Here is a 15,887-nt window from a genome sequence, read left to right on the forward strand (position 1 = left end):
TCCTTTAGCTGGGAAAAATTCCCTGATAATGAGTTCCACAACTTATTTCCCACTATATATATATATAAATAATTATATATTTGTTTGTTTTATATGAAACAATTCCACTGGATGCTCCCTATTTCTTGTGTCATGAAAACAAGGAAATAATCATTCCCCAATTGCCTCCGTGTATCACTGAGTTCACAGCACTTATCATATTGTCAGTTATTTTTTCCAAGCTTAAAAAAAAACCAATCTGGATGACTGAAAGCTGTGACTTTGATCACTTCCATCACCCCATTCTATACATATATATTCTTTACACTGATTAGTAAGCTATCACCTAGTTTGCTTATAGCATAAGAATGTTCTCAATTAGTTTCTCCAATTCTTTTCTAATATTCCTAACATTAGATTCATTTTTTACTTCCCTAAATGTATTCAGAGACCAATCCATAATAAATTCAAAACATTTTCCCTTAATGGCAACTATTTAGAATCTATAGCTGTATATGAAAAGTCACACTCATTTCCCCTGTGCATGAAACTTTGCATGACTCAGTTCATAAGAAGAGGAGGTAGCATAGAAAGAAGCGTGGAACTAGCAAAAGTATGTAATTTTTTTAGAGAATTTAGCATGTTTGTTATAAACCATCAAACATATAACCATAGAAATCTTTCATCTCACCCATATGCCAGCAAATAGCTAACAAATCAGGATCTAATCGTTTGATTGCACCATTTTCTGCAGTTATTAAAAAAAAAATTCATGCATGATTCTACCAAAACGGTTTGAAATTTAAAAAGAAAAAATGGAGGTAAACAGACAATCTTTGGAAGTATCTCCAGCATAGGCGGGATCTCCCTTACCTTGTGTAAGGTGATTTCTGTAGCCTTTTTTTTTTTTTTAATTTCTGAGGAAACAGCTAAGCACTGGAGCTTGTTACACAGAAATCCCTGCTCGGCAGAGCAGGTTGCAGCTCCTCCGCTGCAGGCATGGTCCCTGGGAACTAGGGAGCAGGAGGGCTGCCTCAGAGCTCATGCCATGTGCTAAGCAACCTCTGGTCTGGCAAATCCCAGAAAACCAAAGGGCATCAGAGGATGTACTGGCCACAGGGACTGAGTGCTTGCAAAGTCTGAAATGCTGCAGCCCTCCCAAAGGAGCCGCATTCTAAACACTTGAAGGATGAAAACAACTGTTCCCTCTGCAAGCTCTGAAAGGACAGATGTCTAAACTGTTGAGGGGTGCTTAGGCAGACAAAAAGGGGGCTCTGGGTGACCAGAAACAGAAGGCTATTCCTCAAATGAAGGAAAACTTGTTTGTTCATTTTCACTGGCACAATAGCATGGTTCGTCATTCAGAAACATCTGCTGAAAAGTTTTATGAGCTGGCAGAGCCAAAGGGGCAGTCCCAGCCACATGGCAATAGCCCTCCCTTGCTCTGGCTCTGCTATCCTCATACCCCACGACGACCCTCACAATCCTGCTCACTAAATGCACAGTAAAACAGTTGCCTTTTTTTCCTTAATTGGTTTTCTGCTGGCTTAGCAGAGGATCAGAAATGTGCCAGAGCCAACACAAGGAAAGCAGCAGAACACAGAGCAGCGCAAAAAGAAGGCATGGGGAACAACCTTTTTGGTGGCAGAGAACCAAGAGATGAGCTTCACCACCTTCAGGACAGAGTTTTGCAGGATTTAATCTGACCAAGGCTAAGGCTGCTGCAGTGCCACCTTTCACTGCAGGCTTTCCTTTCCCAACACTGTCCTCTACACCTTCCTGGTCACACACCATTAATCAGTTTAGGCGGCTGAATAAGCTGAAGTGCAATCATCTCTCCACCACCAGGTTTTGGCCAGCTGAGTTCTCCGAACTGACTCACCATGTAAACTCAGGCTCCAGGCATATAGGAGAGGGCACAAATATGCCAGAAGGGACAGAAGAGTGGGAGCAGCAGCCCTGACTGAGGTCAGCTCCAGCCTCTGTGCAATCCCACATACATATAAAAGAATCCTCTGATCATTTAGCAGATTATTATCTAGCTTTCCACTCAATTACTTACATCCTCGCACATACTCTAAAAGCACAGCATCCTAGAAGCTCCCTGTGCAATACAGACTGAGCAAGGGTGAAATGACATTCCCCCTGCTGCACAAATCTTGAGGTTCAGATGCAGTGCCAGGTACCTGAAGGCATCTGAAGGAATGGATCCCAGATGGAAAGGACACCCAGAAAATCTGTGCCAGGATTACACAGCACAGTGTGAAGTTTCCCACGCTATATAGCAGAATCTGCAGACTAGTATGGAAGGCTTAAGAAACATGTATTTTTCCAGTTTTTTGTGGTAATTGGCTATTTTTCCAGATGCCCAGTATCCTCTCCAAAAAAGGAGATAGAATAGAAGGAAGTAAGTTACCAGCAATTAAAAGAGTGTTTTTGAAATGTGTTGTCCATATGCACTTCAGCTCAGAAACTTTTCTGACGCACTACCTACAGTGTGCATATGTGCTCCCCTTCCCCTCTCTCTCCCATGACCCACACAGGGCCGTACTGGCTGTGTGTGGTAAATGTCCTTTGGTCTCAGCCACACAATCCCAATAGGCTACACAAAGCCTGAGGGACAGGATGGAGCAGCTGTGCATTTGGGTCAATACATTTTGAAGAACTCCAGCTATGAGTAGCTTTTTCCCTTGAGTTTCCCTTCACAGCACATATGCACAGGGGGAAATTCTAAGCAATGTTTATACCTCCACAGGTTGTCCAAGGCTGGTCTGTGTGGCTTCAAGATGAGAGGCAGTTGAAGACTGCCTTGCGGATGAGGAGGTTCCACATCATCCCACCAAACTCATGCCGTACCACCAGCAGAGAGCTTCTGAAATGGGCTCTAGGTTCAAGCACCGAGGCAGCACCTGCATCATCCCTTGCTGAACTAACACCAGATCTCCACACCACACGTGACACCCCAACACCAAACGTCAGGGCAGCACGTGAATCAGATTTTATCAAACCAAACTTCAGAGTTTGGTTTTTGTACCGGCATCTACAGCAAACAGGCAACACTGTGCGTTTGCTCCAAAAAGCAGCTGCTCAAGCCAAGCCTGTTTTCCTGGAGACCAATGTATCTTATTGTCCCATTCCTCAGACCCAGCTGCTCCTTGGCACGTGTGAGGCAGTTGAAAGGACAGGCCAAACAGATTGCTTGGTATGCAATCCAACAGCAAAAGGAGAAGCATGTCTACTACAAAGCATGAGACCTTACACCTTGGTACCTGCCCAGGGATCACATGTGCCTATGGCAGGAGATAATAAAACACAACTCTTAGCACAGCTGGTGAAGAAAAACTCAGCAGGGCACATACAGAGAAACACCATGTAAGGGAGAGAAAAGTCTCTCAGGCTAAAAAAGTTACACCTCTTGATCATCAAATGCCAAAAAGTCTCTGGCACAGCCCCACCTCCTGGTACCACAGAGCTTGACATACATTAAACTGATTCTCTAACAGACCTGAGGCTGGCCAGTGCCATACCCAAGTAGGGTGGACTCCAGGGCTGACCACGCAAAGTAGGGGCTGCACAGGATGGCAGCCCCCTGGTGCACACTATAGACAGGGGTGTTAAAATAACAAATTAGTTAGACGACCTTCTAATATTTAGCAGACTTCAGCAGGCACATATAGGAATGCTGCCAACAACAGCAACTGCATACCCTATGGCTCACCTGAACCGTTCATCATAGGCAACCACTTTTACAAATTGCTCTGTCAGGTACGGACAAATCTGCCACCAGGTGATGAAATTGCTGGGCCAGCTTTATACGCAGTGCTGAAACAAGTTGCCACATGCACCTTCTTCATGGGCATTCACAGGCTGCCACCACAGATCACTCACCACTTCATTACCTTTACTGCCCAGACATGACTGGTCTGGACTGGGGTGAGGCTGTTCTGAGTTACAAAGGAAAGATGCCATACACACCTGGTATTACACAATACTTCCAGGTCTGTGCTTCCAGGAAGAATTTGTACAAGAAAAGAATGACCCTGAAGCCTAAAGGAAACACCTCATTTCAGAAAAATGAAGTACATTTTAGATAAAAGTCAAAAGTAACCTCTATAAACCCTCAGAGAGTACCCATGCTCTCTGTGGAGGAAAGGAGAGGAAAAAGATGGGTTGGGGAATCCTACCTTTGGATACCTGTCTAGGTAAAGACAATTTTCAGAAGGTGGACTTATGCATGGCTGTAACAGTTTGAAAGGGAAATCAATATAATTTTAAACAGAAGGGAAAGAGTAGGGCGAATCTCTGAGGAGGTCCAATCATCAGGAAGGTGGAGGCAGAGATAGAAAAGACCATCAAAGGCAGCAGCAAGGAATAACTGATCTGGAGGGCAATGGGGTAACAGAGGAGGATTTACAGCGCAAAGATCCCTGCACAGACATTCACTCAAACTCCAGCAAGCATGGTCACAGGGCAGAGGACTCATAAAGGATGCTGCAAAGCAGTCCTGTTGCTGCTGCTGCCCATCTGAATGCCTGAGATGGCCACAGTGGGGTGGCCTATGAGCATGCAGAGGAGTGCAGCTGCCTGTGATGTGAACAACTACTCACAGAGTTACTTGCTACTAACTGCAGTTCTGAGCAGTCTTGTACACATGCCCTTCACCTCTCAGTCCTGCATGCTATTGAATTGCTGCAGCTGAGAGGAACATAAGATGTGCCCTTCCCTCCCCATCTACGTGCAGGCTACATGGGAACATGAGGCTCAGGAACACCCGCTGGGGCTGCAAAAATAGCCCAGGGGCTGGGGCCACAGGCCTGGAGTCTGTGTGCACCCACCCGGCAAACAGACAAACACTTGAAGCCAAAAAACACCAACCTAACCTTGTCATTCACTGAAAATCACTAAGGTGATGCGTAAGACTTAGAAAATTCTCTTTTAATGATTTTCTTTTTTAACTAACGGAGCCCCCCATTTTCTTCCTCAGTCCTGTGCCACTAAAGCTTAGACAAGAAATTTCAGAAAATAGATGCTGGACATACAAAAGCCCACAGATGTGGAAAACAACCCCAACCACACCAGATAACTCGGGGAGGAGGAAGGGTACCTAGCAGGATGCTTGCTGGCTTCCCCCACACTCAGGTGCTGATTGCCATCTTTTTTCTGTGCTGTCTGCCCAGGCTGTAAGTTCTTCGCAGCAAGGACATCTGCTTGCATGTTTGCGCATGCCCTGATCCCAGGCAGGTCCCAGGCAAGCCACAGATGAAGGAACAAAAACCAGACCAATGCTCCAAAAGGAGAAGATGGCCACTCAGATCCAGTACAGCAGGGCAGCAAGTTGCAGTGGCATCAGGATTTCATTTTGGAGAACTGGATCCCTCTAGTGAAGCACTCAGTACAGTCTCAGCACAAAAAGATGCAAGCTACTAGCAACTCTAGCCCTGGAGTTTGCACACAGATCTTAACAAATACGAAAGCTTTGCTTCCAGGCAGGAAATCCCTTTTGCCACACCTTTCTGATTTACACCGATGCTTGATACACACCACATGTGTCCCCTCCTTCCCTCACCCACATTCGCAATGGTTCTGTTCCACATTTAAGTGATGAAAAGTTAAGACCTGTGGTTACAACTTCTATGAAAAGCTTCATTTTGAAGGGCTGCTACATTTCAACTTTATTGCCACGAGGAAAACTGAAAGAAGCCAAAAGCTTGCAGTCCTTCCTAACATGAAAGCTGTTGTGAAGACATTTAATAAGTGTAAGTTCTCTCCTGCAAGCTGTTGAAATATTGAAAGTGGGAAAATTTATTCCTACAAATGTTTCGTATGAGTCCCATCCACAATTTTATGCACTACACTTAATTTCTTCTGTTCAAGGTGGCTGCGGCAGGTTTGGTCAGCATTCTCTCCCAAAGTGCTTCTCAGTAGGCAGAGCTTACAACAAACCCTTCGCCTGAGATTTGTTACAAGAAAAACAGGGAATAACATCAGGATTGCTCCAATTAGGAGACCAAGAGAAAGATGGAGCACACAAACTTACCCACCTGCCTGCGTGTGGGAATAGAGGGACATTCATCTCAGTGAGATCAGATGTTACATGGGGGAACAGCGGGAGCAAGAGCCATCAGAAAACTGGCAAATGCATCTGCTTTTTCCATTCAGCCCTGTACTGCTGACTAGATCTCTGCAAAACTTCCTCTGTTCCACAGATCTGCCCATTGGGATATGTCTGGCATTAATTGGCCTTCAAAATTACTTATGGAAATATCTTCAACTAATTTTTGTAAGATGTTAAGTAAGGGGGAAAATGGTTTTTGGGAAAAAAAAAAAACAAGCAAGAGAGAAAAATCGATAAATTCTTGCATGCGGACATGATCTTCTGCTTTTTAAAATAAATGCCTTAGGAGAGACACTTGGCCCTGACTATTCTACGAAGTTTCTTTGTGTGAATTAAGGGCCGCAAAAGGTGCGGAAAGCCTTTTGTGCAGCTGCGGAGCCCTGGGGAGGCGGGCAGAGGCGCGGGCAGGAGGGGAGCAGCAGAAAGCCGTGGGCCAGGCGGCGGCTGTCGGCACGATCTGCGATGGCAGAGCCCCCGAGGAGCGAGCAGCCTCGTCCGGGCACCCACCGGCGGGGACCGAGCGGCCCAGCCGCGCCCGCGCCCGGTGGGAGGCGGAACGCGGCACGGTACCGGGCCCCGGGGAGAAGAGAGCCCCATCCCGGGGCCGCGGTGCCCGGTCCCCGGCAGGAGCCGCGGCAAAGCCCCCGCTGCGCCCGACGGTGCCCGCTCGGGGCTTGGGAGCGGAGGGAGCCGGCGGGTGCGGCGGAGCGAGCGGTGGGACACGAAAAGCTCCGCTCCCCGGGGCCGGCCTTTTGTTCCCGGGGGTCGGCGTCCGCCGGATCCACCGGCAACGGGCGGACGGGCTCCGCCGATCTCCCCGGCTCCCCCCGTTCAGGAAGGGAAGGGTTCGGGGGAGGCTCCCCTGCCCGGTGCCTGGCAGTAGCACAGCCCGGGCGCGGCACGGCCCCGCCGGGGCACGGGGAGCGCGGGGCAGGCGGAGCGGGACCGCCCGGCGCCCGCAGCCCCCCGCCGCCGCGCCCGCCCCCCGCCCCGGCCCCGGAGCTCACCGTCCTCGTAGTTCTTGAGGTAGTAGTCGGGGCCGGGCCCGCCGCGGCTCTTGGCCGGGTTCTTCACGTTGTGGAACTGCAGAAAGTCCGTCCTCTTGCCCGCGAAGCGCAGGAAGGCGGGGGCCAGGCCCCGCGCCAGGGTCACCAGCCGCCGGGAGCTGGGGAGAGCAGAGAGCGGGCTGAGGGCGCCGCGGGCCGGGCCGGGCTCGCCCTGCCTCGGGACCGGCGACGACCAGCGGCCACGGGGTTTCGGGGAGCCGCCGTTGCCCTCTCCGGGCCCTGCTGCCCCGCCTGGCGCGATGCGCACGGGTACCTCCGCAGCGGCGCCCGGCTGCGGGGCTTTGCGCCGGCCGAGCGGCGCGGCCCGGGAGCGGGGAGCCGCTCCGCCTGCCGGTGGTGGCCCGGAGGCCGGCAGGACCCGGCTACCCCCCGACACCCCCCCCCCCCTTGCCCGCCCCGGCGCCCCCCGGACAAGTGCAGCGGCGTCCCGGCGGCAGAAGCGCTCAGCGCCGCGCGGGACCGTGCGGCGGCCGAGCCGCCGGGGAGCGGAGCGGGGAGGGGACGGGAGGGGAGGGCAGCGGGAGCCGGCCCGGCTCCGCTTCGCCCGCTCCTTCCCTCTTCCTCGCCCCGCTCCTTCCCCGGAGGCGGAGGCGGCAGCCGAAGGGACCCTTGGAGCTGGCGTGCTGGGGAGACCCGCTCCCGCTCCCCGACTTACCCCGCAGGGAGAGGGCTTTCCGGCCGTCCCAGCGCCTCCAGGCCGCGGCCGCTCCGCACCGCCGGTGGAGCCCAGCGCAGCTGCAGCCTAGCTCTGCCCCCCGCGCCGGGCTGGAAGTCCGGGGAGCGGAGGGCTCTGAAGACCTGGCCGGCACCCCGCTCTCCGCCCGTCGGGACCTGGGGAAGGCTCGGCTCGGCAGGCGGCCCCGTTCCTGCTGCTGGGTTTTTTTGGGCTGGTTTGTTTTTGGTTGGTTGGGTTTTTTTTCCCTGTGCTGCCTCGGCCCCGTGTTGTGCTTTTTGCAGAGGAGCGGTTGTTGGAGCGAGGGGAGCACGACATTTTTTCAGTCATAACTGATAAGTCTCCGAAATGCTTTCTCCATTGCAAACATGTGCATCTTAATGGAAACCATGGCCTCGCTCCCTCCGTCACAACAAGCGCCGCCAGCAGCGCGGAGCCCGGCGGGGCTGGGCGGCGGGGCCGCCGGGGCGCCCCGCGGGCAGCGTGGGGAGGGCGCCGGGGGGCTCCTGCCTTACCTTAAGAAATCGAGCCAGCCATCATGAATGATGGAGGGGTCCAGCTGTAGGGAGAGGAAATTCTCACTGATTATCCTGACAGGGCTCTTGGTGTTGACATCAAGGAGAATGAGAGTTCTTCCCTTCACACCTGGAGGTTTCTCCACTGGCAGCGCTCTCCTGTCCCCGGCCTGGGAGGGCAGCGAGAAGGTGGCCATGAGAGCCAGCCCAGGTGCCATCAGGGCTAAGAGCCCGGGGGGGCAGGAGCTGGGACAGGGCATGCCGGAGAGCAGGAAACCCCTAATTAACTTGCTGTCTGCAGGGGCTCGCTGGTGGCTAATTGTCCTTATCTAAAGTGTGGGGCGCTCTGCCTTTTTTTGCAATGTTTTGGTGCTGGTGGAGGGGAACTCACGCCCCTGACCAGCCTTTCTCGCAGCCGGTGCCAAGACTCCTTGCAGCCAGCACCGCCCCTTTAAGAGATGCAGGCTCCAGACATTTTTAACTTTTTGAAGGTAAGGGGAGGCTCCTGGTTTAACCCCCTCGGCTCGGGGCCCGCCGGCCCGCCGCAGCCCCGCCAGCACCGAGCTTTCGCTTTGCGCCGGCTCTGCCGCCCACCGGCAGCCGCTTTCCGCCGCGGGAGCTCCCGCACCGCACAAAACCGGGCCGGAGCCGGGACACCGAGTCACCGGGGGGGTCGGGACCGGGGCCGGAGCGCGGCGGCCGCCCAGCCCGGCCTTATCTTGTCGCCAGCTGCAGGAATGGCCGAGGCGGTAAGGCAGCGGGGCGACCCCTGTTTGGGGGAAAGGGGGATTAATCACACCGGGGGGGGCGGGGAACCAAACCACTAAGCGGGACCGGTAGGGCTGGGCGAGGCCCCCGGTGCTGAGCGCTGACGGCTCCGCGGGACTCGACGGGCGCAGTGGGGCTGGGCCGCCGGCACCCGGAGCTCCGACGCGACACGCCCGGATCGCCCCGCTCGGAGCCACCGGCTCGGCCGGCCCGTGCACGGAGGCAGGTCGGGCACGGAGGGGGCGGGGGCGCGGGAAATCGGGCCGCCGGCCGCCCGCTCCCACCGGCCTCTGGGCCCAGAGTTGTCCGACCCGCGGCGGGGAAAGGAGGGGAGCGACAGCGGCAGCTCCCGGTGTGGAAACGTCCGCATCGGGGGTGCAAAGGACAACAGAGCTCGATGGAACCGACGATGTCCCTCGCGTCGGGGCCAGCCCGCGGCCCCTGCCTGCGAGACGGCCCGCGGCAGGACGGCCCGGTCTCGGCGCGCTGCAGAGGTGCGAGCGGACTCGGGTCTCGGCGCTGGGCGCAGGCTGGTGACCCCGGGCCTGGGATCGGTGACGGCTGCCGAGCACCCCGGGAACGATCGTTCATCTCAGGAAGTGTCCACCCCAATGGGCCATGCTCCCTCACGAGCACCGGGCAGCCTACCACGCCAGCAGCCGTGTCCTGGGCAAGTCGCGGGCTGCCGCATGCCAGCAGCCGGCGAGCTCCGGGACGCATACAGCGCCCTACCTGGGCCCTCCGCCGCGGCCCGTCCCCGTTCCCGCTTCGTCCGGGCCAGGCGGCACGCAGGGCCCCGGTGCCGCTGCCCGGCCCGGCGACGGAGGGCTGAGAGAGGCTGGACTGAGCCGGGCCCGGTGCGGTCCGTCGGGGCCCCGCAACCCCGGAGCCCCGGGGATGGGGCGCCCGCAGCACCATCTGCTGGTGAGGGGCCCGGCGCGGCGGGGAGCCGGCACCCACCTGCGGACACCGCCGCGCCGGGGTCGGGAGGTGCCGGGGCCGCGGGGAGCAGCGGGACTCCATAACAGAGGCACACATGGCGCCGGGAGCCGGGCCGCAAGGAGCCGCACGGAAGAGCGGCCAGACAGCGGGCAGCCGTCTGCGGGGCGCCCGGCCCGGGTACGAGCGGCGAGCGCTGCGGGGCGGCCGCCCCGAGCAGCCCGGGCCAGGGGCTATTCCAGCGCACGGACGGCCCGCTCTCCCGGCTGGGCTCCCCGCGGCTGGGAGCCCACTCCCGCTCCTCCCGCTCCCCGTGCAGAGCCACCTGCGGTCCCCGCCTGCCCCAGCCAGGGCCCGGGAGGCGGAGGGAGCGGAGCCGGTGTCTCCCACGACGTCTCACAGCTCGGTGCGCTCGGCGGAGCCCCCAGGAAAGTGGAGGCACTCGGGCCTGGGTCCCGAGGAAGTCCGCGGGCAGCGCCGTCTCCCCTGGAAATCTCCTGTCTCCTCGTCTCTGTGCCCTGCGAAACGCTCCAAGCCCCTCGCCCCGGGGGGCAGCCCCCCCTGCCCCGCTGCCAGCTCCGGGCTTGCCGGGGCACGGAGTCACCGTGCACCGAATAGCAAAGGAGGGGAGGGGATGAAACCTACCTCTGGCTCTGCTAGGGGTGAGCAGGGAACGCACAAACCAGGATTTGTCGTGACACCATCCCGGTAGGACAGAGCGGGGAGCGGGGCTCAGTGAAAGGCCGCTCGGACGAGGCTGCCGGGCGCGGCACGGGCTGGCAGCGGGCGGCACGGGGGCGCCCGGAGCAGCGGGGCTTCGAGCGCTGCAAGTAAGAGGATCCGGGGGAAAGGGCTGTGCAATTTCAGCTGTGCAAAGCCCTGGCATCCCGGGACAGGAAGAAGGCAATTTAAGCCTGGAAATTTGTGTTCGGCTGCAAACGCTTCAGCTGCAGTTTGCAATAGCGCTTAAAACTGATGCAGGACCTGAAGCCTTCGTTTCAGAAGCTGTTGAGATTTTTGGGTCACCTCCGAAAGAGGGACACGAGTTTCTGATTCATCTCGTTATTTTATGGTTTTTTCCTGTATTATCAGATGTCAGAAAGGCTTCACGGGCATTTCTTGCTTAAATTGGTGTGGTGGTTGCAGGCCGAATTTTTGTATCGCGCCTCCTGCTAAGGAAGTCTGTACTTCAAAACGAAACTCTAGAGCATTACATAGTAAATGACAAGAAAGAAAACCAATTATCCTGTTTAACCTCCTTGATATATTTTTTCTTTCCTTACAAGCAAACTACTTTGGAAGAGAAATGTGTTTATTCTGAAACGTTCCTCGCAATTAGTCTCCGCTTTGAATGCAAACTCCGGATGCAGTGAAGTCACTTATCTGCGGAGATATCACCAACAACATAAAACAGCAGGGGAAGGAGCAAAAAGTCTCCCAGCTGCCAGGGTCAGCTTCCAGATTCTGGGAAGACGGCACTAAGGGAAATACTCACTTACCTGTCTCAGCTTTCCACACCAGTAACTGGAGCCTGCCCCGATTCGGTGGCCTCGCAAAAGCAATTGCACCCCACTTTGCACCTGGCTGCAGCGATGGCAACTCGAATCTAAAAATAAACCTCTTTGGGGAGTTCTGCGTTTTGTTGCTTTTTGGCTTTTTTTGCCTTTTTTAATGAGTTGTAGTTTTGCTGTAGAAGCCCTTTAAACGCTAAGAAGCTCTAGCTGCCTGCGAGCAGTGGAGGTGCAGGGAGCCCCGGGCCCCCAGCGCTGCCGCCCCCGGAGCCGCTGGTGCCGCCCGGTGCGGGCCCGGTGCTGGCCCGGGGGGCTGCGGGGGGGCCCGGTACACCCCCTTCCCAGCAGTGCACACCAGATAGGAGGTATCTCAATTTACACCAGCTGCGACCCTGGCTCGCCGTCCGCAGGGGCGGTGAAGCGCTGGTCCTTTCTTATATTACGATAATTACTTCAGAAAGCCTGACTCACATAAAAAGTATCTATAAAGATTTACTCGCGGTTTTGTCGATTTGGAAATACGTTTCTCCATTTTCCATCTACTCTAAACTTGCTGGTTTTAATCTCCAGAACAGTCATTCGAAAAGAAAACTGGGGGAGGAGAAGCATTTCTATAAAGAGTTTAACCAAAGCACATTAAATATTTTCCCAACATCACCAAATAAACAACAATCCTCCAGCTCCCTATAAACTATTTAAAGCATGTCATATCATCTCTTCTGCTCTTGCCAATGTACTTTCCTTTTAATTTACAAGCCGATTAGAGCAGGGGCCTATCTTTTTGTGTATATTTGCAAAATGTTTGGCACCCTTTCAGTCAGTCGCAATTCACAAACACTTAAATCTGCATTTAACTTCATTATTATAGGTAATTACTTCGATTTCTCCTCACTTTTGTAGAGCTACTGCCTGTGAAAGTGCTTGTCGTAAATGGTCTGAGCAGTTTTTGAAGGGTTTCAGCAGAAGAAACCTCTTTGGATGGCAAGGCTGATTAAAAAAGAAGAAGAAAATGCACAATGGAAATTTAAACTGAGATCTCAGGCTGTACAAATCGGCCCAAAACAAAACGGGGAAAACCGTCTTAGGAGGAACATTTTTAGTTCACTAGAAAATAAACTTCTGCTCATAAATGATGAAAGTTATTATCATCAGAGGATGTCCTGTACCAAACAAACCTCCATTAGGCTGGGAAGGATAAAACAGGCTAGACAGCCTTTTAAAAAAAAAAAATAATCATGTCTTTGATTCCCAAGATATCAGCCATGTCTGTTTCTGTAGTGCTGTCAAGTAAACCTGAGTTATGGATGCTCTAAAAGAAGCCAGCAAGGAGAAAATTCAGCAAGTGAAAATGAAGAGCATTATCCATAGATACTTTACCAAAATACATTTTCTTCCCAGACATTTAAGTTCCTGCCCTGTACCATGGCATGACAATTTCTGAGAAGAACAGCAAGGCCCGTGAATGTGGTAAAGCTGTGGTCATCAGAGCATGCAGTTGCATGACAGATTCTTTTTACTGAGGTTTTTGCTCTTTCTGCACTGCAGTGTCCATCATTTTCACCACAAGAGCCTTAATGTCTGGAATGCAACCTCCTAAAACTGCCAGTGCCTCAAGGTGGGTGTTGCACAGTCTGAACTCCACTGCTGAAACCATTTACTAGCATGTTTATATATCACATCTAACCTGAACAAGCAGGCAGAGGACAGTTGCCTGATTTAATACAGTATCTGTGCATTGCTCTTTAATGTAGGTAACCTGGGAAGTTCTGTAACAAGCGAAGACATCTGTCTGGGCTAGGAGGACTGGCTGGCAAGGGAGCTCAGCAACAGCGGGAGGAAAGCAAGCCTACTGAGAGCGCTTCCTCCCTCCATACGTGCAAAAAGCAAGGCATCAATCAAAACCAACTGCCTGGTCAGGAAAAGTACAGTTGGCAATTCTGTCTTTGCATTTTTGCCAGCATGAAAGCAACACAAACTGGTATTTCCAAATCTAGCCATAGGAAAATAGAGCACAGTGGTGCCAGGCTTTCCTTTGAGAGTCACTGTACTCACTAGCTGCCTAATTGGGAAACATATTAAAAAAAAAAAAAAAAAGGGACAGGGACAGGGACAAAAACAAGGCAGAAGTCCCATAAAGGTTGGGAGTGTGGGAGCGTGGGCTCTCCCTAGCTGGCATACCATGGGAAGACACATGAGAAACTGGGCGATGAAGTTGGGTTTTAGGCAGCTGCTGATCAATGATCTTTTTCTTTTCTTTTTTTTTTTCTTTCTGTAACTTAATTCCCAGTTCTGTTAGATATCATGTACTCTGTTAGATATCTGTTAGATATCATGTACATGTTAGATAGCAGTTAGATATCATGTACTCTGCTAGAATAAGCTGCATTTATTATTTTCTGTAACCTGCCTAATTTGACATGTGGTGTCAAAATTACTCTGACAAGCCCAGGGTACCCTAACCCTGCAGATTTGTCTATAGAGAGAACTAGTGGGCTCCCAAAGTGTCCATCTCCTAACAGGTGTTTTCATGTTCTTGAAAAACCGAGATTCATGATTTCCATAAAGATTTGGGAACTGCTCTAGAGGCTGGTCAAACCAGGTGCCATCGCAGCAGACAGAAATGCCCTTTGCCCAGCACTCTTCAGCGAGCAGAAAAAAACCCCAGTGACTGAGAATACCTATGTGTATAACAACGCCCTTTGACAGAGAATGCTCTTTGCATCCATGAACTTCTCTGTACTCATCAATGGCTGGGACTGATTTAGCTTTTGTCTTTCGATCTTGAGTAGCAGCAAATGTGGCAGCAATTTGTCATAGTCAAAGAGATACAGAGGAAAAACACAACAGTGAGACCTGGAGCTCTGCAGCGCTCCAAAGACCACAACAGCCTCAGAAACATTTTCCTCAAATGGAGCCCAGCACTGAGGAGCAGAGAAATGTGTAGAATTATCCTTGCTTCACATCATCACGCGAAAAAGAAAGAGAAGTGAATACGCCAGTTTTACAAGCCTGAGAATGAATGTGAGCAAGTATTTGTCCCACCATCTGGGAGGAGATGATAGAGGTGAAGGAAGAGGGAATACGGGGCGGGGTGGTAAAAGTTCACAGAGACCTTCTATTTTTCTGGAGGGATGCTTCACATTCCAGCAGCAAAAATGAAGGAAGCGGACATGAGGAGTAGATCAGAGAGGGGGAAATAGGAAGATGGATGAAGTGCAAGGCTGGAGGAGCAAACGAGTCAATTATGAAAAAGAGGAAGGGGCTGTGTGCAGAAACCAACGAGGAGATGGAGCTCAGGGGAAGAAAAAGCAGCCAAAATGCTCTCAAGTTAGAGATGTTGCTGGGGTAAGAGACAGGAAAAAATGGGAATCTTTCAGGTAATGATAAAACTGTAAACCTCTGTCCCCTGTATCTATGCACTTATGGCACCTCTGTCACCAGCTCTGTCAGGACAACTAAGCACAGCCCTGCCATAGACAAAGACAGGATAAATCAGCTATGTCAAAGCTGCAGACTGTTGGTTTGCTTAGAGAAATCAGAAACTCACAGCTAGAGAGCAAGAGGAAGAACCACTGCGCATTATGGGTCACACCTGAAAACCAGACAAGTAGATGAAGGAGAAATAAAGTAAAATGCCAGTGGTGTAGAAGCACTGAACGCCCAGAATGAACACAGGAGATGAGGAGGGTAAGGAGTGAGCACCACCCAACAAGGGGGGAAGGCCAGCAGTACATCACTGAACTGTACTAATGGAGGGAGGAGAAGACAGACTGATGCTAGATAGACCTTAAACGGGCTGACACTGGATAGACCTTAAACCAACAGTCTGCTTTCATCACCCATCAAAAAGCTCTCAAATCCAGAAAAAGCAATCCTCTTTCTGCATAAATTCCAACAACAACAGTCAAATTCCTGAGCTGCTCCTCTTTAAGGTGGTGATTGAGAGACAAAGGTCTGCAAGCATCACTTCTTAGGCTGAAACCATGCAAAGACAAGGTCTGCCTGCAGCTTCACATGAATCTGATATAAACCCTACCTCTCCTACTGACAAGGAACAAGCAGATAGTTCCTTCCCTTACCTTGGGAGTAATGGGGCAGGAGAGAAATGTTGCATGATGACAAAGAGCCCCGAGAGAAGCATTTCCACAGTCCTTACAGCAACATAGCCTTACCTCAGCACTGCTTCAGTGCTGCCATGTCTGCAGAAGCAAGGGGGAAGGTGCAGGGTCCCCAGCACAGACACAGCAGCTTATTGCTCAGAAACAACTGCAGGGAAAAAGCATATATTCATAGTGCAGACATCTCCTTCATCCTTTCTAC

At 52.6% G+C, this 15,887-nt stretch overlaps 1 protein-coding gene across 1 annotated transcript in view; it reads right to left on the reverse strand.

Annotated features, from left to right (window-relative positions):
* Positions 1–9,228, reverse strand: part of HPSE2 (heparanase 2 (inactive)) — a 112,551-nt gene extending 103,323 nt beyond the window's left edge. The window contains exons 1-2 of the mRNA XM_055720057.1: positions 8,350–9,228; positions 7,102–7,259 (exon numbers count right to left, since the gene is read on the reverse strand). Coding sequence (XP_055576032.1) covers positions 7,102–7,259; positions 8,350–8,609 — 418 coding nt within the window. The 5' untranslated portion in view covers positions 8,610–9,228. The remainder of the gene's footprint in view (positions 1–7,101; positions 7,260–8,349) is intronic.
* Positions 9,229–15,887: the final 6,659 nt, after the last annotated feature.

This window comes from Falco cherrug, chromosome 9 (assembly GCF_023634085.1).
Source record: "Falco cherrug isolate bFalChe1 chromosome 9, bFalChe1.pri, whole genome shotgun sequence".
Classification (NCBI taxonomy): Eukaryota; Metazoa; Chordata; class Aves; order Falconiformes; family Falconidae; genus Falco; species Falco cherrug.